The following is a 22,885-nucleotide window of genomic DNA, read 5'->3' on the forward strand; positions in this document are numbered from 1 at the left end:
CAAACGTGACAACATGGGCCCAATCCCTTTTTTTTTTTTTTTGCCCTACCCCTCTTTTTTCGAGTGCCCCTCGCTTTTCGACTTGACCCCTCTGAACAGAGTTACAAGGGCTAGTGGTTGAAATCGTCCCCTATGAAATGGGATAACCCTTCATGACCCTGATACATCAGGTCATCAGTAGTAGCATAGAAAAGCATGAACACTCGCCATTTGTACATTTTTTGGCATTTAGCACCTTATTCCAAAGTGTCTTACAACAAATACATTTGACTAACTTTTGAATTGTCTCATATTCAGTCAGGGATCGAGCCGAACCCTCCATATCAGCAAGAAGGACGGTTCTGAGATTCCCCAGTCCATCATGACCTTTCACCTCTCCCAGGATTCCAAGCACGTGGTGCGCAGCGTGCTGCAGAGGTTCCCCATCACCAACAAGGAACGCACTGACCTGCTGCCTCGCGCTGAGAGGTGCTGGTCAGTGGCTCCGGAGCCTGGTGAGTGTGTGTGTGTGTGTGTGTGTCTGTGTGTGAGAGTGAGAGAGAGAGAGAGAGAGAGAAAAAGAAAGAAAGAAAGAAAGGGGGGTGATCTTCTGTTTCTATCCCTGTGTCTATGTGCCCACACTTATGGAGATCTGAAAGGTTTTGACCAACGTAAGCAAATCCTTTGGGATGGGTCCGACACAGGTTTTTGTGCGTAAGGACCGGGGGAGAGGCTACGGCTTAATTAGAGTTTTACATGAATTGTCTGTCTCACTCACTCAGAGAACAGCCGGGACAAGAACAGAACGAGCGGGCGGCTAGGCAGGGGCGTCCGCCAGGTGCCCGAGAGGAGAAGCCCGTCTGAGCTGGACTCCTTCCGCCGCTCCCTGCCCGTGTACGAACGCCAGGAGGAGATCGTCCAGGTCATCAAATGCAACCGCGTGGTCCTCATCATCGGGGAGACCGGCTCTGGGAAAACCACTCAGGTGAGAGAGAGGGGGCTCTGGGAGAACCACTCAGGTGAGAGAGAGGGAGCTCTGGTAGGGCTTTCACACCGGCAAAGAACCGTGCCGGTTCGCGTTCGGAAACCTCCGAACGTAGGCGCTGTCTGGCGAACGAGCCCGATGAACGCGGGCTCGTTCGCCAGACAGCGCCAACGTTCGGAGGTTCCCAAACGCGAATGCCTTTGCCGGTGTGAAAGCCCTATGGGAGAACCACTCAGGTGAGATAGAGGGGGCTCTGGGAGAACCGCACAGGTGTTTGTCGATATCTCTTTTGCCTTGAGATTTGTGTGAATGCTGAGAATAATTCTTTATCTGTAAACTTAACTGGGAAGTGTTTTTGTTTTTCCCAGATCCCTCAGTTCCTCCTGGACGACGGCTGCAGCAACGGGATCCCGTGTCGGATCCTCTGCACCCAGCCCAGTCGTCTGGCGGCCCGCGCTGTGGCCGAGCGCGTGGCAGCAGAGAGAGGGGAGACCATCGGCAAGACCATCGGATACCAGATCCACCTGGAGAGCAGGTAGACACTTCTGTCCTCTTTCACTGTGCGCTGTATTGAAAGTAATTCCTCCAGCCCTGTTATCAAAGAGTTTTTTTTTTTTTTTAATTAGCTTAAATCTCACTGACTCCTCTGGTTGCCCCCTCCCCACCTACCTACTGTACCTCACATTCCATACGTGACAAGTCTCTACATACAGTACCTACTGATATGAATGAGAATAGCCCTGATTGACCTCTCTCTGTTTTGACCTCCCAGGGTTTCCCCTACGACTCTGTTGACCTTCTGCACCAGCAAAGTCCTTCTGAGGACTCTGATGTCCGGCGACGAGACCCTGGCCGCTGTCACTCACGTCATCGTGGTAAGCTCTACCATCCCCCGGGCTGGTGGTGGACTAGTGGATAGTGAGTTGGACTGGTGATCAGAAGGTCATGAGTTCAAATCCCACCTGGGAGCCACCACCCTTGAGTAAGGCACTCAGCCCTAAGTTACTCCAGGGAGACTGTCCCTGTAATCTCTAATCGTAAATAGCTTTGTATAAAAGCTGCTAAATGGTCAAAATGTCATGTAAATGCTCCACACACGTGGCCAAATGGAACATTGAGAGATCCTGGTTTACCGGAGATTAAGCCCTAGTCCTGGACTAAATACACTTTTCAGTCTGAAAATCTCCATTGAGGATGCATTCTAGTCTCGGGATTAGTCTTCTGTTGTGTCCTAGAAATCAGCCCGAAGCACAGACAAAGGGACAAAGTGCACCTTCTGTGCAACCACTTCAAAGTGTCCCAAGAAAGAGATTTGACTTAGCCGTATGTCATTTTTATTATAGTTAGCTGTTTTATCTGCAGTACATGGAAACACATAAAAAGTGAGTCATTGATTGGTTACTCCATTGGTGTAATACTAATAGTCTCAACTTCCTGTCTCTCTGTCCAATCAGGATGTGGTTCACGAGCGAGACGGGCTGATTGACTTCCTGTTGACTAAGATGAGGGACATGCTGGAGAAGATGCCCACTCTGAAGCTGGTCCTCTCCAGCGCTGCCCTCGACGTAGACCTCTTCCTCCGATACTTCGGACCCTGTCCTGTCATACACAGTAAGACCACCTTCATCCATAGCAAAGTCAATCAAACCTCATCCATAGCAAAGTCAAACCTCATCCATAACAAAGTCAAACCTCATCCATAGCGAAGTCAACTTTGATCTTCAGGCAGCCATACTGATTTTGGGTTGCGGATACAGAGATGATGGTACCATTTAGGGTCGTCTCATTTCATAAGGGTGATCTCATTTCAAGAGATCATGACTTAACCATGTTACGGGGACTAAAGGCAGCCTTTACTGAAAGTAAGTTTTGGAAATGGATGACTACGGTACTATGTTCTGGTCTGTTCTAGTCAAAGGACGACCCTTCGAGGTGAAGCAGCTGTTTCTGGAGGACATCTTGAGGACGACGGGTTACACTAACAAAGACATGGTCACATACAAGACAGAGATGCAGAGAGGTAACCGTCAGTCATATTCTACTGCTTAATTACCTGCTTTCTGAACGTAACCTCTAGAAATTTACATTTTTGTGTTTTTCCCCTCACAGTAAGTAATCAGTCAATGTCCAGGATGATCAAGCGTGTGTCGTCTCTGTTGTCGTGTGTGTGTGTGTGTGTGTGTGTGTGTGTGTGTGTGTGGGTGTCTGTGTGTGTGTGTGTGTGTGTGTGTGTGTGTGTGTGTGTGTCTGTGTGTGTCTGTGTGTGCGTGTGCGTGCGTGCGCGTGCGTACTCCCCCGCCAGAGGAGAAGCAGCAGACGTCTCTGACAGCGTGGTGTAAGGTCCAGGAGGGGGGCGCTCGCCAGGGGTCTCTGAGAAAGAAGACAGCGCCCTCTTGTGTCCTACAGGAGAACGACCTGCTGGATGACAGAGGGGACGGAGTCTTCAACCAGCTGGTAAGGAAAAAGGGCAGTTCGGTTTCTTCCTTAGCCATTCTGTGATGCATCTCTCAATGTCTTTTGTTCTCAGTCCATACTGATTCACCAACAGGATCTTGTTTTGATTGATATGTGTACTCTGTGAATGGTGAGGTTGAATGTTAGATGATAGCATTATTATTTTTTCTTAACCATTTAGCAGAGATTAGAGATTACAGGGACCGTCTCCCTGCTGTAATTTAGGGCTATGTGCCTTACTCAAGGGCACACTACTGGTGCTGTTCCTAGGTGGGATTTGAACTCATGACCTCCTGATCACAACATCTTAACAAAACATAACAGACATTACAGTATTGTTGAGCACAGTATGTTTCAAAGTATGTTTCCCAACAGTCGGATGTCCTTGTCTGATTGTCTTCAGAATGAGAAGGATGTGTCGTCTCTGGACCCATGGCTGCTGAAGGACATCATCTCTGACATCGCCTGCATCTCTGACATCTTCCTCAACCAGGACGCAGACGCCTTCGTCCAGCTCTTCAACCTCATCCTCAGCGAGAACGTCAGCGGTACGACAGGGCTTTTATTTTTCATCCTTTCTTGTAATATCCTCATTAGCTCCTGTATACGTTGAAGGCCACAGATTAAGCCTAGTTTTTAGATCGTAAATCCCACTTTCAATATAGAACCTCCATTGAAGACGCTTTTTAGTCTAAGATCAAGCTTAACCTGTGTCCTGGGAAACCTGCCCAATGAACACAAAAACCTCTTTGAATGAATGTATGTTATACTAATATAACACAGGGATTGTGGGTAATGTAGTTCCCAGGCTGACTCTTCCTCCTCTTCAGTGGACTACATGCACAGTGGGACCAGTGTCACTCCTCTCATGGCGGCGGCAGGCCGGGGCTTCCTCAGTCAGATGGAGCAGCTGTTGAGCATGGGAGCCAATGTCAACGTCAAGGCCTCCAACGGCTGGTAAGGCAGCGGACCTGGGTTCGAATAGTATTTGAAATAGTACAGATACTTGACTGTGCTTGATTGAGTTTTCCCTGCACACAATTGAGCCAGTTGAGTAGTTCCAAAATTGCAAACTCCAGGCAGGTTCAAGCCAACAATATTTTCTAATTATTTTTGAAAACATTCTAATAGTAATTCGACCCACGTTCTGGGAAGCTGTTACCAGACTACTGTGATTTGTTTTGTCCTCGTTTAATTTTACAAAGCCTTTTGTTCAGGACAGAGGAGGCTAGTGAAGATAAACATTGGAGGACAGGCTTATTGTAACGAATGGAATGGAATGAGGAATGTTATCAACCACGTGCAAATCATACATTACAATGAGGCCTCCTGATTTCTACCTCCATCAGGCCCCTTGGTTCAGGAACACCTGATGATGCAGAGATATGTGAGATGTTGATCAATCCTCTTGTTTTGTTTCAGGACTGCTCTGGACTGGGCCATGCAATTCCAGCAGGCTGACGCATTGGATCTACTAGAATCCTACCTGTGAGAGCTGTTTAACATAACATTCCATATTGTGGCCAGGTTAACAAAGAATGACTGATTTAGCCAAACCTAATTCTGCAATGTGAAACAAACTCCAATTAGAGCTGGATATACCCTCATGTGAATGCAAGGAAAAGAAACGGACATAAAAAACTACTAACACAAAAATGCAAACAACTACCACCCCCACCCCCAGGTCGTCTCTGGAGGCTGGGAAGCTGGATGAGTCGTCCCTGGTGCAGGCGGCGGCCGCCACGGAGCTGAGTGCCGAGGACCAGGAGCTGCTGAAGGGCTACCACCACAGCTTCGACGACGAGAGGGTGGACCTGGACCTCATCATGCACCTGCTGCACAAAATCAGCACCAGCTCAGAGGACGGTGAGAGACGGGGCGGGTCGGGTGTGTGGGGCGGCTGGGGCCCCCCGGGGGGGGGGGGGTTGGGGGCCACTGCTGTGTGCTGGTAGGCAAACTGATAGTAGTCGCTCTATGAGTAGAGGGCTGCAAGGGAATTCTCCTGGCTGCACAGTGTACAGGTTTTTTACCTTTGCCTGCTTGCGGCTCTGTCATTATGTGAAGCGCATTGAGTCACATCTTGTGAGAAATGCGCTATACAAATAAAACTTGATTTGATTTGAGCTAGGGCCCCCGAACCAGCAACAAGCTAGCCAGCACACCAACACCACCACCACTATCTCATAAGGGTTGGCTGAAGCCACAGTGATGATGCTGATTATGCATTGAACAATTGGGCTATACAGCATCCAGAAACACTTTATTCAAAATGGAACTTTTAATTTAGAGTCATGCATATCTTTTTCCTTTTTTGTTTTGTCAGTGCTAGGCCATTTAACAATGATATAAAAGGGCCAAACTAACTTCACACTATGCCTAAACATTGATTGATTTGTTTTAAAATTCAGTTTTTCCATGTTTGCTCTTCCATTCCAGGTGCTGTTCTGATCTTCCTGCCTGGCTATGATGAGATCGTGGGACTAAGGGGCCGTATCCTCTACGACGACAGAAGATTCTCTGAGCACTCTCACAGGTAATAATGGCATCAAAACATGCACCTTAGTATGGCACTAACGGTGGGTCACGCTAAAGTAAAAACAGTTCAACAAGGAGTAATTCTGACAACTGTCAATGATTGAATCATCTGTATATCAAGGAAGCTAATGTTTCTATCCATCAGTCTATTTGGGTTTCGTAGTTATTTTGTTATTGTTGTCATTTGCTACTCATTTTCACAATGTTACTGTGTTTCCTGTTTAGGCACCTAGATTGTAGATTTACACCCAACACTTTAGCAAGTCAGGTTAGAGAGAGTGGGGGAAGCTTCAGTGACATCAATAGATCAACAAAAAATGGCCAAATAAATTACACAATATTCAATACACAGAACTAGGATTTGTTTACCCTCACAAATCCCAACCTTTGTGAGGGTTTCTAAAAATAGCAACGGTCCCAAACTAGGAAGTAATCTAATTGTGTTGCAACTGTGCTTCTGGTGTTTTCAACATGAATGTATTGTAGTAGTATAATAGGGCTCCATTACTTGAAATTGGCGGCTCAACAATGTCATTTTGAATCCCGTTTAACCGGTTTCTCGGTTTCAAAAACCTGAAACCGTCCATCCCCAGTGTAGGGTTAACCTCAACCAGGGGAGGCTGGTGGAGGTAGAAATCAGAGCACGGGTTCATTGTACCACATGGAACGGAATGAGGAATGGTATCAAACACGTTTTCCTCATTCCCACTCTGAGCATTACAATGAGCCTGTGATTTCCACCTCCACTATTTTTACATTATAACCATTTTTATCCAAAGCGATAACAACAATTAGAGATTACAGGGACGTTCTCCCTGGAGTAACTTAGAGCTAAGTGCCTTACTCAAGTGGTGGTGTTCCCAGGTGGGATTTGACCTTCTGATCACCAGTCCAACTCACTACTCACATCTATTAGGCCACCAGCCTCCCCTGACCTCAACCTGCTTCAGTCTCAAGCCTGTCGTGACATATGTTGTTGCTGGTCCATCAGGTACCAGGTGTTCACCCTCCACTCCACCATGCAGACCGCAGACCAGAAGAGAGTCCTGAAGAACACTCCTACCGGTGTCCGCAAAATAGTACGTCAGCAGTTTCTTTTCATGTGTTTCATACCATTCCTAATTTTTTTCACGTGTTTCATACCATTCCTCATTCCGTTCCATGCATTGCCATGAGCCAGCCCTCCGATTTTCTACCTCCACTAGCCTCCCCTGTCACAAACGCACGAGGTGTAGATGAATACCCTGAGTGTTAACACCCGTGTGTATGTTTTTGTCTTTATTTCAAGATTCTGTCCACCAACATCGCAGAGACAATCACAGTCAACGACGTGGTCTTTGTCATCGACTCAGGCAAGGTCAAAGAGGTACAGTGAGATTCACTTTGAAAACAACACCCTGTGTTATACCATCCCCGGGCCGTTTCTATGGCAGAGTAACAACAACAATAACAGCAGTATACTGAGTGCACTCGTTCTTAAGAATTTCAGAGTCATGAACCAATCACCAATGTGTTAACGATGTGTACGTTCCCCCGACGTTTCCCCATGACAGAAGTCCTTTGACGCCCTGAACCACGTGACCATGCTCAAGATGGTGTGGATCTCCAGGGCCAGTTCTCTGCAGAGGAAGGGGAGGTGAGTCCTAGACGTTCAGAGACTCACCATCAGAATCTGATATACTTTATTAATTTCATCCACTGGCAAGACTCATGATGATGATATGGAGTGGGTTCTCCTCTGTGCTCCTCGGAAACTCCTGAAATCACACCCTATTGAGATTGAGATTGTTTTATTAAGGTAAGCAAGCCCCTTGAGAAGAATCTTCTCATTTTCGAGGGGGTCCTCACATATAACAATACAAACATAATAGTAACGCATAACAAATAACAATACAAAGCACCTACACACACACTCACACACACAGCCCGTCATCACTCCACAACCCACCACTACAACCCAACCGCAATATATAGATGCAACAGTCAGATACATACATAATATAATTATCAGAAGACATCAGAAAGTAGTCGAATTGAGCAACAACAGAGAGCACATTAAAGGAAAATACAAATACAAACAACCTGAAAACTAGCCGGTCCAAACCCCCCACATAATTAATAACATGAGCATGGCTTTTTTAAATAGGAAAGTAAAGATGATTTAAAGGAGTGAAAGGATGTGATGGACCTTAAAGGGGAAGGGAGATTGTTCCAATCACTAGGGGCCTTGTAGGCAAATGATTTACGACCTAATTTTTTACGGTATCTGGGAACACAGAAAAAAAGGTTTTGATGTTGTCTGAGTGGATAGGGAGAACTACGGGGGACCAAGTAAACTTTTAAATACATGGGATACTTAAAGTAAATACATTTTAAAATAAATTGTAACCAATGAGATTGCCTTCTGTCTTCAAGTGAAAACCAGTTGAGTAAATCATACATTAGACAGTGGTGTGTAAAATAATGACATCTGAGAACAAAACGACAGAGGGAGTTGAACAAGACATTTAGGGGACGAAGACAGGTTTCAGAGGTACCCTGGTACACAATCAGCATAATCAATAATTGGTCAAATAAGCTGAGAAACTAATCTTTTCCTGATTTCAAAAGTAAAGCAATCAATAGAACGATATAAAGAACCAAGGCAACCATAGGCTTTTTTAACAAGATTATCAATATGTGGCTTGAAACAGAGTTCAGGGTCAACCCAGAGACCAAGATATTTAAATAATTTAGCATTTTCTAGGGGTGAACCATCATCATAAACAATATTTAAATCTAAGAGATGGGGACGCCGATAATGTGCACCAAACACCATACAACAGGATTTGTTCATATTCAGAACAAGGTTATTATTAAAGAACCAGTTCTGAACAGATGCAAAATCTGATTGCAAGGAGCTTTGAATTTGTGTTAGATCTCTGTGAGAGGTATAGATAACCGTATCGTCTGCATAAAGATGAATAGCAGAGTTAGAACAAGACTTAGGGAGATCATTAATAAATATAGAAAAGAGGAGTGGTCCCAGAGTAGAACCCTGAGGAATACCCTTGTCCACAATTAAGTAATCGGACTGAGAACCCTGTAAAGAAACATATTGACGGCGATTATGCAAATATGCATTAAACCAAAAAAGAGCCTTCTGAGAAAAACCAATGGAGTACAACTTATCAAGAAGAAGATAATGGTCAATCAAATCAAAAGCTTTAGATCGATGAAGATGGCACCAGTCAGTTGGTCTTTGTCACAGGATGAGAAAACATCACTAGTAAACTTGAGGAGAGCAGAAGTAGTTGAGAAGTTGGGTCTAAACCCAGATTGAAATGGTGAAAGAATATCAAATAAATTAAGGTAGTGAGACAGTTGATTGTAAATCAGTTTCTCAAAAACTTTTGCAGTGAAACAAATAATGGAAATTGGGCGATAATTATTCATGTCAGTTACATTTCCATTCTTCTATTGGTTGTTCCTGAGATGGCTCTCAGTGGGGAAACTCATATCTTTTTTTTCCTCTGCTCTTTTTGGGGGGGTCTATGGTTTGGTGTTGGAGCATATTTGTTTGTATTGTATTTATTGTTTATATATATATATTTTTTTATTATTGTTTATGATGTGAAGCACTTTGAAACCTTTGTCTATGTAAAAAGTGCCTTTCATTGAGATCTCAGAGTAATACACATTTCCTAGTGGGACCTTTCTGAGTTCACCATTCCTGAGCAACACTTAAATGCAGCAGAAGTCTCATTATGTTTCATTATGTTTTCTATGAAACCCTAGTTGAAAACTAATGTCTCCTCAGAGCTGGGCGTTGCAGGCCGGGGATATGCTACCACCTGTTCAGTCGCCTTAGGTTCAAAAACATGCTGGAGTACCAGGTCCCTCAGCTGCTGAGGATGCCCCTGCAGGTACATACATGCTAACACAGTCACACACACACACACACACACACACACACACACACACACTAAAACACTCACACACACACTAACACACACACTGGCATAGTTTTATTTGTAGGGTTGACTTCTCTCCCTCCTCCAGGAACTCTGTCTCCACACCAAACTGCTGGCTCCCATCAACTGTCCCATCGCTGACTTCCTGGCCAAAGCACCTGAGCCTCCCCCCGCCATCATTGTTAAAAACGCTGTGCAGATGCTCAAGGTAAGAGACGCTAGCTTCCCCCACAACCCCTCACTCCACACTGTTGTTGTCTGCATATCGGATTTAAGCAGTACTTCTGTGTGCAGTTATGTTTTCCATCAATGTTTGATGGAATTAATTAATTCCACAGGTACGATTCTGTTTTTAAAAAATGATGGAGGTTTAAGGAGACTGTCTGCCTAGATAACATCTGATCTTAGTTATGCCATTTACTAGTATATTACCTGACGTTCGGGGGGGGTATACAAGACTATTCCATTGACCTCCACTGACTTCCTCCCCCTCCTCCAGACCATAGATGCCATGGACCAATGGGAGGACCTGACGGAGCTGGGTCACCACCTGGCGGACCTGCCTGTGGAGCCCCACCTGGGGAAGATGGTGCTGTGTGCCGTGGTCCTCAAGTGTCTGGACCCCATCCTGACTATGGCCTGCACCCTGGCCCACCGCGACCCCTTTGTGCTGCCCACCCAGGCCTCCCAGAAGAGGGCCGCCATGCTGTGCCGCAAACACTTCACCGCAGGCACCTTCAGCGACCACATGGCTCTTCTCCGAGCCTTCCAGGTGAGGACAGAGGGGAGCCTGTTTTTTTGTTGTTGTTGTAGTTTCAGACTAGAGCCATATAGCTGTAGCGGAGGTGGATTGGAGTCATGCTCTTTTGATGAGGTAGTCCTGCCTGAGACATGTACAACTCAAGCATCTCCCTCAGACCATGAGGATGTCCTCTAGGCCTAATGGTTGCAGTGGTGTCTTCCATGTGGGAAACACAGGTTCAACCCCCCCGCCCCCCACTGTTTCACAGATCGTCAGATCATTACAGACTTTTATCTCTTGTGTCTCCAATCAAAACATTTCTTTCCAGTGGGAACCTTTTCAAGCTGTCCTGATAGAGACAGCACATTGAATAAGGTGACATGTGTCTGCCTTTCCTGTGTCTTCTGTTGTAGGCGTGGCAGAAGGCCCGTGGCGACGGCTGGGAGAGGTCCTTCTGTGAGAAGAACTACCTGTCCCAGGCTACCTTGGAGATCATCGTAGGGATGAGGACACAGCTGCTGGGGCAGCTCAGAGCTATAGGTGAGACTTACCTGTTAAACACCTATCTTAGCCTGGCCTAGCATTATGAGCTTAGCCTGGGTTAGCATTACTGAGCTTAGCCTAGCCTAGCATTACTGTGCTTAGCGTAGCATTACTGAGCTTAGCCTAGCATTACTGAGCTTAGCCTAGTCTAGCATTTATAAGCCACCATGGATATCTCAGAACTACTGGTGAGACTTAACTGACCGTTACCACCTCTGGTTGGGAGGGTCAGGAGTCTTTATATCTTATCTCTCGTTAGCAGATTACTCAACTAGCGTAACTCTGTAAGGACCGCTCCCTCTCTTGATGTTTTTTCCTGGTCTTAATGTTGTGTTCTTTCAGAGAATTTAGGACCCAAAAGAAAGGCTTCCTTGCACGAAAGCGTAATGAACAGGAAGTCGATAGTTTTCCCTCGTGTGTTCTTCCAGGGTGTGTGCGGGCGCGCGGCCCCGGGGACATCCACGACGTCAACCTGAACAGTGAGAGCTGGCCGGTGGTGAAGGCAGCCCTGGTGGCCGGGCTGTACCCCAACCTGATCCACGTGGACCGGGAGACCTGCTCTCTGTCCGGGACCAAGGAGAAGAGGGTCCGCCTGCACCCCACCTCCGTCCTCAGCCAGACACAGTACAAAAAGGTAGGCCGCCAAACACTACACATTCCCATACACCCGTTATAGGAACTAGCACTGGGGCGTTTGCGTGGCGTAGCTCACTAAGGTGCATGCCATGTAATTGCAGGGTCGCTGGTTCAATTCTGACCATCCACCTATGCTGCTTGTCATCCCTTCTCTCTCTCACCCATCCTTCCTGTCAATCTCTACTGTCTCTATCACAATAAAGCAGAAATACCCTAAAATAAGAGCCGTGATGGATGGAGAAGAGTCGTTGATGGCCTTTGCTCAGCAAGAGATCCAACGGCATAAGTCAAAGTAAGTCACCCTAAAATAAAAACAATTTACAAATTAGGATTAAAAACACACTTTCAATAGAAGATTCTCCATTGACGATGCTTTTTTTAGTAAAGTGTTCGGATTATTAGGCTTAACCTGTTCAATCAGGGGAAACTGGCCCATAATGGAGGAGGCTTGTGAATCAATTAGGTCTGTGTTCTCAAGAGCAGGAAAAGAAGCAGAAAGCACTAGAGTTGCTTTTTATAGGGCTCTCTACTCTCTGTGGAAGACCAAGCTTTATACATCATCCTCAGGAAATACTCAAACAATTTCGTTGTTTGGTACCTGTACTATAGCAATGACAATAAAGACCATTCATTCATTCATTCAAGTGTCCCAAAGTACGTAAACAGTATTACCCCCAACTCAGTACACCATGAAAGAGACAAATGCCATTTACATTACCATTTACAATGAACTATTACTATTGACAATGCATTCTACAAAGGTATGCTCGTGTGACTGTAGGAACTCCATGTTGTTGTTTTCTCCCCAACCCTCAGATCCCCCCAGCCAATGGCCAGGTGGTGGCTGTCCAGTCCCTGCCCACCGATTGGCTGATCTATGACGAGATGACGCCAGCTCATAGGATAGCCAGCATCCGCTGCTGCACCGCGGTCACTCCCCTCTCGGTGGCCCTATTTGGGGGCTGCGCCAAACTCCCCGTTAGCGCCCTTCAGGAGCCCACCATGCAGAAAGGTAAGCTAGACTTCTCTCTCTTTATCGGATGAAAAACGGCGCATCCTTTTTGTATGTCAATTATCGCTACGAAAATTAACGAAATTAAAACGAAATAGCCAATAAAATCGACTAGAATGCAATCATTTCAGCCACTTCCATGGCCCGGAAAAACACATATAAAAAATCATTCATTCCCACTGCAACCACCGCCCTGAACATTTTAAAATAGGAAGCACACTGTTTTTCTTTTAAACCACAACATTTTAGCTTTTAAAATCATAATACTGTTTTTTTTACTATTATTTTTAAATGACTGGACTTTTTAAATAGGCACTACATTTTATAAACACTGTTATATCTGTCTGTTTTTATTGTATGTATGTGACCTATGTGTGTTTTTAATGTGGAAACCGTATTCATGAACTGCACAAAGCCTGTCAAAGGAGAATTTCTGTCACTCGGTGACAGACAATAAAGCAAAAAAAAAAAAAAAAGACTAAGATTGCTTGTCGTAACCTCGATTCATGAAAGTCTTGCGTGTATCGATTGCGTGTCTATTAGGGAATACATGTGCTGGTAACCACCACTAATACATGAGGTAATACATGTGCCGGTAACCATCACTACCGCTGCTCTCTCTGTGTAGATGAGGAGGTGAACGAGAGCAGCGACAGCGAGATGGAGGACCGCTCCACATCTCACCTGGCCCAGATGAAGATTGACGAGTGGGTCAACTTCAAACTCGACAGAGAGGTGAGGGAGATGTTATGAGTTTAGAGAGGTGTGTGTGTGTGTGTTGTTTTTGCAGCGCTCACATGACCTGTTTGTAGCGGTGTGTGTATATCTACATTTTTCAGCCATAGTGAAAGGACTCGGGCTAGCAGGGCTAGCAGTTCAACCTTCAGTCTGAAAAAGGAGTCATATTGACCCCTGGGCCCAGTTGTTCAAAACTTTAAATCTGGATCAGAATGATTCTTCTTTTTTGCTATCCAGGATCAGATCTATCTGGCTGATTTTGAGTCGTATAGGGGAAATCAGTCAGCTCGATCTGATCCTGGATAGCAAAAAAAGAATCAGGTTCGTTCTGATCCAGATTAAAAGTTTTGAACAACTGGGCCCTGAAGACAGCTGGGTGTTTCATCAGAAAAGCAGCTTTCACTCTGCCTCTCACTCTCTGACATTTTATTAAACTATTCTCCCCCTCTCTCTTTCTCCCCCCTCTCCTCCCCCTCTCTCTCTCTCCCCCCCCCCCCCCCATCTCTCTCTCAGATGGCAGGCCTGGTGTTTGAGTTGAGACAGAAGTGGCATGGTCTGTTCCTGAGGAGGATCCGCTCTCCCTTCAAGCCCTGGTCCCAGCTGGACGAGGCCACCATCAGGGCCCTGGTCTCGGTGGGTGATAGTTGGATGGACGGATGGATGGATGGATGGATGGATGGATGTCTCACATATTTGTGACACGGTTTGGTCATTTGGGCTGCAAGTCGGCAACCAATTTTATTTTGAAACACGGAAATTCATTTCAGCGTTGTTGAAAATCACAACACAAACTCACTAGTCAAGCCAAAATACTGCAATGCAATGGATTCGGTGAGTAATCCCCACTGCTACCTAGTCAATTATAACACTACTTTACATTGTTAGCAGTCTCACAAAACAAGCTGTGTTAGTTGATTAGCGATTGTGTCGCAGCGACTTGCGGACTAATTGACCAGACCGCTTCACGTTTGGACAGTACGTTTGTAGGTGTGAACGTTCAAGTTGTATAAACAGCATACAGTGCACTTTTAATTCTCTCAATGACCCCTTGACATGAATGACATGAATTCAAGATTCAAATTCAGAATGTCTTTATTGCCCCATTTGGTTACAGCAAGATGAAAAAAGATGTTACAAATATAATAGAGGTGTGTAAGTGGCGTAGCACACTAACACGCATGCCATATCATCGCAGGGTCCTCGGTTCGATTCCGTCCGTCGACATATCCTGCATGTAATCCTCCTCTCTCTCTCTCTCTCTCTCTCTCTCTCTCTCACCCATCCTTCCTGTCAATCTCTACTTGTCTCTATCCCAATAAAGCCGAAATGCCCTAAAACATATTTAACAAAATAATAGAATAATGTCCAGTCATTGTGTTGTTTTGTCCTAGGTGTTGGGTGCGGAGGAGCAGTCGTCAGGCCTCCAGCAGCCCACTGGCATCGGCCAGCGGCCGCGCCCCATGTCCTCGGAGGAGCCCCCCCAGACCGCCGCCTCCTCGAGGAGCAGCAACAGCAGGCGGACCCCCGCCTCCAACGACACCGCCGACCTGCTGGATGACCCCCCCGCACCCACACACCCACATGGCACGGACAGGTAGCCAGCAACACATCTTAACGTTAAGAGATAAAAGAACGTTGAGCAACTGTGAATTGAATGTTTTATCTCTGTCGTCTCCAATGACAATATAAAAATATATATATATACAGTATATATATATATATATATATATTGTGAGGAAAGGAATAACGAGGAAGATGGTCTAGTCGTCTAAATGTAGTTGTTTGAATGGCAGCAGCTCTCTATAACAGGAGACTTGACCTGAGACACACACAACCACAAATAGGCTGGACGTCAACCGATAGAAAGAGAGTTGCGTACTCACTCCCATGCTAATGAGTGATTCCCCATGATGCTAATGAGTGATTCCCCATGATGCTAATGAGTGATTCAACCAAGCTCCTCCTTCTTCAAGGTTTCACTCTGTGCCTGAACTCAAACACACATGGCTATTCGGTTGTTAAGTCGTGACGTGTTTCCGGGTCCAACGTTGGCTGAGGCTCTCTCCGAAATGCCACAGTGTTGTGTCCCTTGTTGTATGAATAGATCCTAGTCTAAAAACGATTGAACTGTCGATTGAACCCCCCCCCCCCAGGTCCTCCAGGCTGTCCCCAGCCCTCCTCCAGCCTAAACCCTCCCACAGCAGAGACAAGCCCTTGCTTCACTCCAAACACTCGTCAGACGACCACTCCTCCACCAAGTCCACTGACTCCTGTAACAGCCCCTCGCCCACCTCCTCAGGAAAGGTACACACATACACACACACCCATACACGCTCACTCACTCACTCACTCACTCACTCACTCACTCACTCACCCCACCCACACACACACACACACACACACACACACACTCACCCCACCCACCCACCCACCCACCCACTCACACACACACACACACACACACACACACACACACACACACACACACACACACACACACACACACACACACACTCACCCCACCCACCCACCCACCCACCCACTCACACACACACACACACACACACACACACACACACACACACACACACACACACACACACACACATAGACTCTGTAGTCTTTATCAGCCCCCATAACGGCTAACCTCCTCTGGCAAGGTACACACACACACACACACATGCTCACTCACCCAACCCACTCTCACACACACACACACACACACACACACACACACACACACACACACACACACACACACATGCTTACTCACCCAACCCACTCACACACACACACACACAGACTCTGTGGTCTTTACCAATCCCTATAACAGCTCACCTCCTCAGGAAAGGTACACAGAAAATGATTTCCACACAAACTGTCCTCCATCCATTCACTCACTTCTTCACTCTCACCCTCCCCTTTCTTCCATCCCTCGTCTCCACCCGACGCCCCCCCACCCTCTAGTGCTCCAAGCCCCTCTCCCCTCGCCAAGGCAGTGCAATGGTGCGTTACTTCATCATGAAGAGCTGTAACCTGAGGAACATCGACATCTCCCAGCAGAAAGGCATCTGGTCCACCACTCCCTCCAACGAGCTCAAACTCAACAGAGCTTTCCAGGAGAGCAGCCTGGTGCTGCTAGTCTTCTCTGTCCAGGGCTCGGGACACTTCCAGGTACAGCATGTTCCTGAACATGAGGAGAGTGTCTGGTAGATTGTGTGACCTGGATGGAATTTGATCTGGAAGGCATTGAATTAAGCCCCTTTCACACATACGAGCCTTCCCAGTAGATTCCATGCAATTTCCCGTGGCGGTGTATGTCTGAATGCGTCTGACCAGGGAAATCCGCTCGGGCAATTACCCTGGTCGAGACCATGTATAATTCCATGGAAAGTACCGTGTCATGGTATGTCTGAACGGAAGCCTGAACATTGCCTGGTCAGTCTCCTTTCACAGCTGTCCTGCATCGCGCAACCAGCAGGCATAGTTAGCTAGATTACTTACTTAGCTAGCTTTCTTGTACTTATCAAATGTACATCTTATGATATAGAAGCAGTGCACACACACCGTCTCTTCTCAGTTATCTTGCATCGCGCATAGCCCGCAGCGCAGAGCGCATAGTATAACTCGTATTATGCTTATCACCAAGTTCTCCCATACTGTGCTTATGGACTAGTATAGTATGTTTATATCAACAGTAATCAAGTGCTTTAGTTGGCGAGCGAACATGGTGATGGTAAGCGCTGGTAATACGAGTTGACGCGCTGGAACGAGACAGGCGCGCGAGACCGCCACACACCCTTATCTGCCACATATCATACCTCCGTCCCACATGTATTAATGCCCGGTCGACACAGCTTGGGATTCCATGGAAATTATAAAAGGCAATCTGCAGCCTCGAGAAACGCTTTTTTCACAATTTCGCCGTCTTTGAATGACTTCTTGTGTTTAACAAGAACGTGACTGACGCGATAAGAAGCTATCGTTACAGCCGTACGTTTTCGCTCTTTTGCCACATTTCCCTTCTTCAAAACAGCCATCATAGAAACAGCCATCATAGAAACAGACATCGTAGATTTGCAGATCAGACTGACGCATTTCCAATATCACATCGTGTAAAAAAGTCCTCCTCCCATTCTGGATGGAAGTTGTACGTTATTGGTTTCTTACTTGGTCCAGCTTCCCCACTCATTTGTATACCCTTTCTTTAGTATTCTATAGTAAATAGTAGAAATTGGAAGGCTAACTAGGTACTTAGTCTCGCCGGTATTTTGTATTTTGTAGTTGGCGCTGTTGACTGCGCATGCGTGGTGAACCGTGTGTTAGGTGAAAAGATCAGATCTCAGACTGGCTTACCTGTATGTCAATCAAGTGGCAAAAGCCATAGTGAGGATGGATGATAGGCGAACGCTAGCCAGTGGCAGCTTCAGGGAAGAAAAACGAATGCTTATCGCTTATTTCAGCTCCAAAAAAACATGCGATGACGTCGATTACCAAATATGTCGGCGACGATTTTGGTAATCGACGTCGTCGCGACTAGTCGACTAATCGTGGCAGCCCTACTTCACTCCACGATCATCTAACACAGGGGTCCCCAAACTTTTTTCTGTGAGGGCCACATAATTTTTCCTTTCTGTGATGGGGGGCCTGGGTTGGTCTCTAACATAAAATAATATGGAACGGTGTGAAATGGAGGCGGTTGCGCAAAGCAATTGCGCGCAGGAGAGCACTGGTGGATGCAAACAAAGTCTAAACAGTTGAATTTGGATGGAATTTATACCTATAGTGATATGTCAATGAAATATAATCCGTTTTACAGTCTGATACATGAGGGAGGACCCTCATCATACACGGGGGGACCCATGAAGCAGGGCTGTCTGGGGGTCCTTAAACATCAAACACTTAATTTCTTTCATTTCTGGTGAATTTAGATGCACCAATTTGTGCCCTTTCTGCATCCATTTATGGTGGAAATGTCATTATTTATGTAAAGGAAAACACAATATTCAGGCACCAGATGATCATTCAAAATGTAATGTAATATAATGCAATATAAGGCTCTCAGGCATTCTGTACTTTCAAATATGTATTCTCCTTGAGCAGTCAACATCAACTATCAGCTGTTTCGCTAGCAAACACGAAAGCTAACTTATTTGCGAAACAGCGCCCCCGCCACCACGTCGGCTCAGTGCCGCACTTGCAGTTAGAAATGACAGAAATCCACCGAGTTCAACGCTTGTAGAAAATACGACCGTCAGAGTTTTGTCGAGAGCTGGAGGCGGCTAGAAATATGACGGAGGCGGCCTATGCAGGAAAATCCCTGCTTGATACAGATCATGAACATATGGGTAAAATTATTTCGTTTTCTCCTGCAGCTGGGCATCTACATTATCTAATCCCCCATTGTTTCAATTCATCTGGTGCCTACTTGCTGACAGACTCACCGCGGGACACACCTCCTCCGCGATCACATTCATACATTTATTGACAAACTCATCAGCACTGGCCCGAACGGATGACTGGTATAACTGGGTTTCGGGTACAAACGTATTCTGCTGAGCTGATTTTAGCTTCGACACTTGTCTGCTCTCATTTGGTCTTGTACACTAGCATACTTGTCTTTGTGGCGGGCTTCATAGTGTCGGCGCAGATTGTATTCTTTGAACACAGACACTGCTTCTTGACAGATGAGCCTTTTCTTTGCATTTAACAATAATAATCACTTGTGCACTGTTGGTTAAAAACCCTGCATTCTGAATCAACTTTTCTCTTTACCAACCGTTTGGCCATTTTTCATCTCTCTGAATGTTCGTTCTAGCTCGCGTGCACCTGCTACAGATCCGTGCTTGTTCACTATGGAACGTTACGTTGAATGTACCGCATTCTGTGGGCGGGTGAAACTAACTAATAATGTTATTAATGAAAATAGTTTATAACTAAGGGACATTTTAATTTGAAAGCCAACCTTTAATATCAAATACAGATATGATATGATTAAAACATATATTTAAATTTTTTCAAAATATGTTTCTGGCATTGTTGAGAGCGTGTGGGGGCGACGTTGTTCAAAGGGCCGGTCCAAGTGCGGGGGTGGGCCGTGTTCGGCCCGCGGGCCGTAGTTTGGGGACCCCTGATAACAGATCCAGGATCTAGCAGCATCGTCGTGCTCGCGCAAACAAACCCCGCGAATGTTTTACTTGCTCCGGACAAGTAAAACAGCGTTACTGTCGAACCCTGCATATGTTTAGACACACTCACACACAGACACTAGTGTTCACCATCTCTGTCGTTGGCCAAAAAAACATGCGATGACGTCGATTACCAAATATGTCGGTGACGACCCAGCGACTAACCCTACCCTAACCCTAACCCTGTCATGACATGGTGAGACAACGACCCAGCGACTAACCCTACCCTAACCCTAACCCTGTCATGACATGGTGAGACAACGACCCAGCGACTAACCCTACCCTAACCCTAACCCTGTCATGACATGGTGAGACAACGACCCAGCGACTAACCCTACCCTAACCCTAACCCTGTCATGACATGGTGAGGCAGCGACCCAGCGACTAACCCTACCCTAACCCTAACCCTGTCATGACATGGTGAGGCAGCGACCCAGCGACTAACCCTACCCTAACCCTAACCCTGTCATGACATGGTGAGGCAGCGACCCAGCGACTAACCCTACCCTAACCCTAACCCTGTCATGACATGGTGAGGCAGCGACCCAGCGACTAACCCTACCCTAACCCTAACCCTGTCATGACATGGTGAGGCAGCGACCCAGCGACTAACCCTACCCTAACCCTAACCCTGTCATGACATGGTGAGACAACGACCCAGCGACTAACCCTACCCTAACCCTAACCCTGTCATGACATGGTGAGGCAGCGACCCAGCGACTAACCCTACCCTAACCCTAACCCTGTCATGACATGGTGAGGCAACGACCCAGCGACTAACCCTACCCTAACCCTAACCCTGTCATGACATGGTGAGACAACGACCCAGCGACTAACCCTACCCTAACCCTAACCCTGTCATGACATGGTGAGACAACGACCCAGGGACTAACCCTACCCTAACCCTAACCCTGTCATGACATGGTGAGGCAGCGACCCAGCGACTAACCCTACCCTAACCCTAACCCTGTCATGACATGGTGAGGCAGCGACCCAGCGACTAACCCTACCCTAACCCTGTCATGACATGGTGAGGCAGCGACCCAGCGACTAACCCTACCCTAACCCTAACCCTGTCATGACATGGTGAGGCAGCGACCCAGCGACTAACCCTACCCTAACCCTAACCCTGTCATGACATGGTGAGACAGCGACCCAGCGACTAACCCTACCCTAACCCTAACCCTGTCATGACATGGTGAGACAACGACCCAGCGACTAACCCTACCCTAACCCTAACCCTGTCATGACATGGTGAGACAGCGACCCAGCGACTAACCCTACCCTAACCCTAACCCTGTCATGACATGGTGAGACAACGACCCAGCGACTAACCCTACCCTAACCCTGTCATGACATGGTGAGACAGCGACCCAGCGACTAACCCTACCCTAACCCTAACCCTGTCATGACATGGTGAGACAACGACCCAGCGACTAACCCTACCCTAACCCTGTCATGACATGGTGAGACAACGACCCAGCGACTAACCCTACCCTAACCCTGTCATGACATGGTGAGACAACGACCCAGCGACTAACCCTACCCTAACCCTAACCCTGTCATGACATGGTGAGACAACGACCCAGCGACTAACCCTACCCTAACCCTAACCCTGTCATGACATGGTGAGGCAGCGACCCAGCGACTAACCCTACCCTAACCCTAACCCTGTCATGACATGGTGAGGCAGCGACCCAGCGACTAACCCTACCCTAACCCTAACCCTGTCATGACATGGTGAGGCAGCGACCCAACGACTAACCCTACCCTAACCCTAACCCTGTCATGACATGGTGAGACAACGACCCAGCGACTAACCCTACCCTAACCCTAACCCTGTCAGGACATGGTGAGACAACGACCCAGCGACTAACCCTACCCTAACCCTAACCCTGTCATGACATGGTGAGACAACGACCCAGCGACTAACCCTACCCTAACCCTAACCCTGTCATGACATGGTGAGGCAGCGACCCAGCGACTAACCCTACCCTAACCCTAACCCTGTCATGACATGGTGAGACAACGACCCAGCGACTAACCCTACCCTAACCCTAACCCTGTCATGACATGGTGAGGCAGCGACCCATCAGGAGCTCTGGTGTTGATCATGATGAAGACACCTGAACTGAGACAGATCATTGTGTTCTTCTCCCCTCCGCCACAGGCAGCCTTAAATATACTGAAGTTACTATCAGAGCTGGACCAGCAGCACAACGACCGGACAGGAAACGGACCAATCTCTGGGTAAGGACCCTCATGTAGGATTTTACTATACGACACTGGGCGGCTGTGGCGCAGGAGGTAGAGCTGCCTTCTAATGATCGCAAGGTTGGCGGATCGGCGGATCGGCAGATGGGGTTCGAGCCCTGGCCGGCCACATGCCGAAGTGTCCTTGGGCAAGACATTGAACCCCAAATTGCTCCCAGTGAGCGGGCCGACGCCTTGCATGGTAGCTTGCTGCCATTGGTGTGTGAATGTGTGTGTGAATGGGAGAATGAGAGGCCGTTGTAAAGCGCTTTGGATAAAGGCATAGCTATAACTGCAGTCCATTTACCATTTTCGACAGGAAAGGGTTGGATAGGCTACTATTGATAGTGAATGACGGGAATAATTATGATTGTTTTGTCCTTCATTTTTCCCGCTAAGACAACAAGTGGAGACGTCTTCAGTAGAACGTCGTAACACTGACTTGTCTTTCTCTCTGCAGGTGCGGCAAACAAGACATAGCGAATGATGGGAATAATAATTATTATTTTGTCCTTAGTTTTTCCAGCTATGAAGTCGTGAGCTTAGAATGATAAGGTTCTATCTCCGTTTAGAATGATAAGGTTCTATCTCTGTTTAGAATGATAAGGTTCTATCTCCGTTTAGAATGATAAGGTTCTATCTCAGTCTAGAATGATAAGGTTCTATCTCCGTTTAGAATGATAAGGTTCTATCTCTGTTTAGAATGATAAGGTTCTATCTCCGTTTAGAATGATAAGGTTCTATCTCCGTTTAGAATTATAAGGTTCTATCTCCGTTTAGAATGATAAGGTTCTATCTCTGTTTAGGCCAGTTCAGAGATATTGAGCGTCAAAGTTTTTACATTCCATTATGTTTTGTGAGATGGAA

General features: G+C 46.7%; 1 protein-coding gene across 1 annotated transcript; it reads left to right on the forward strand.

The window, feature by feature from the left end:
* Positions 1–307: 307 nt before the first annotated feature.
* LOC308151811 (3'-5' RNA helicase YTHDC2-like) lies at positions 308–22,019 on the forward strand (the record flags this gene model as incomplete). The annotated part of the gene is made up of 27 exons (XM_080524703.1): positions 308–494; positions 762–964; positions 1,333–1,499; positions 1,737–1,839; positions 2,419–2,575; positions 2,877–2,984; positions 3,267–3,418; positions 3,822–3,966; positions 4,249–4,375; positions 4,841–4,906; positions 5,103–5,284; positions 5,855–5,951; positions 6,945–7,032; positions 7,242–7,319; positions 7,507–7,589; positions 9,753–9,858; positions 9,995–10,114; positions 10,406–10,678; positions 11,062–11,188; positions 11,620–11,825; positions 12,644–12,839; positions 13,468–13,574; positions 14,091–14,210; positions 14,969–15,171; positions 15,740–15,881; positions 16,545–16,751; positions 21,936–22,019. Exons 1-27 carry the CDS (start codon positions 362–364, stop codon positions 22,017–22,019), a joined length of 3,780 nt encoding a protein of 1,259 aa, XP_080380829.1. The 5' UTR covers positions 308–361.
* Between the last annotated feature and the right edge of the window lie 866 nt (positions 22,020–22,885).

This window comes from Nansenia antarctica, assembly GCF_963989245.1.
Source record: "Nansenia antarctica genome assembly, chromosome: 2".
Taxonomy (NCBI): domain Eukaryota; kingdom Metazoa; phylum Chordata; class Actinopteri; order Argentiniformes; family Microstomatidae; genus Nansenia; species Nansenia antarctica.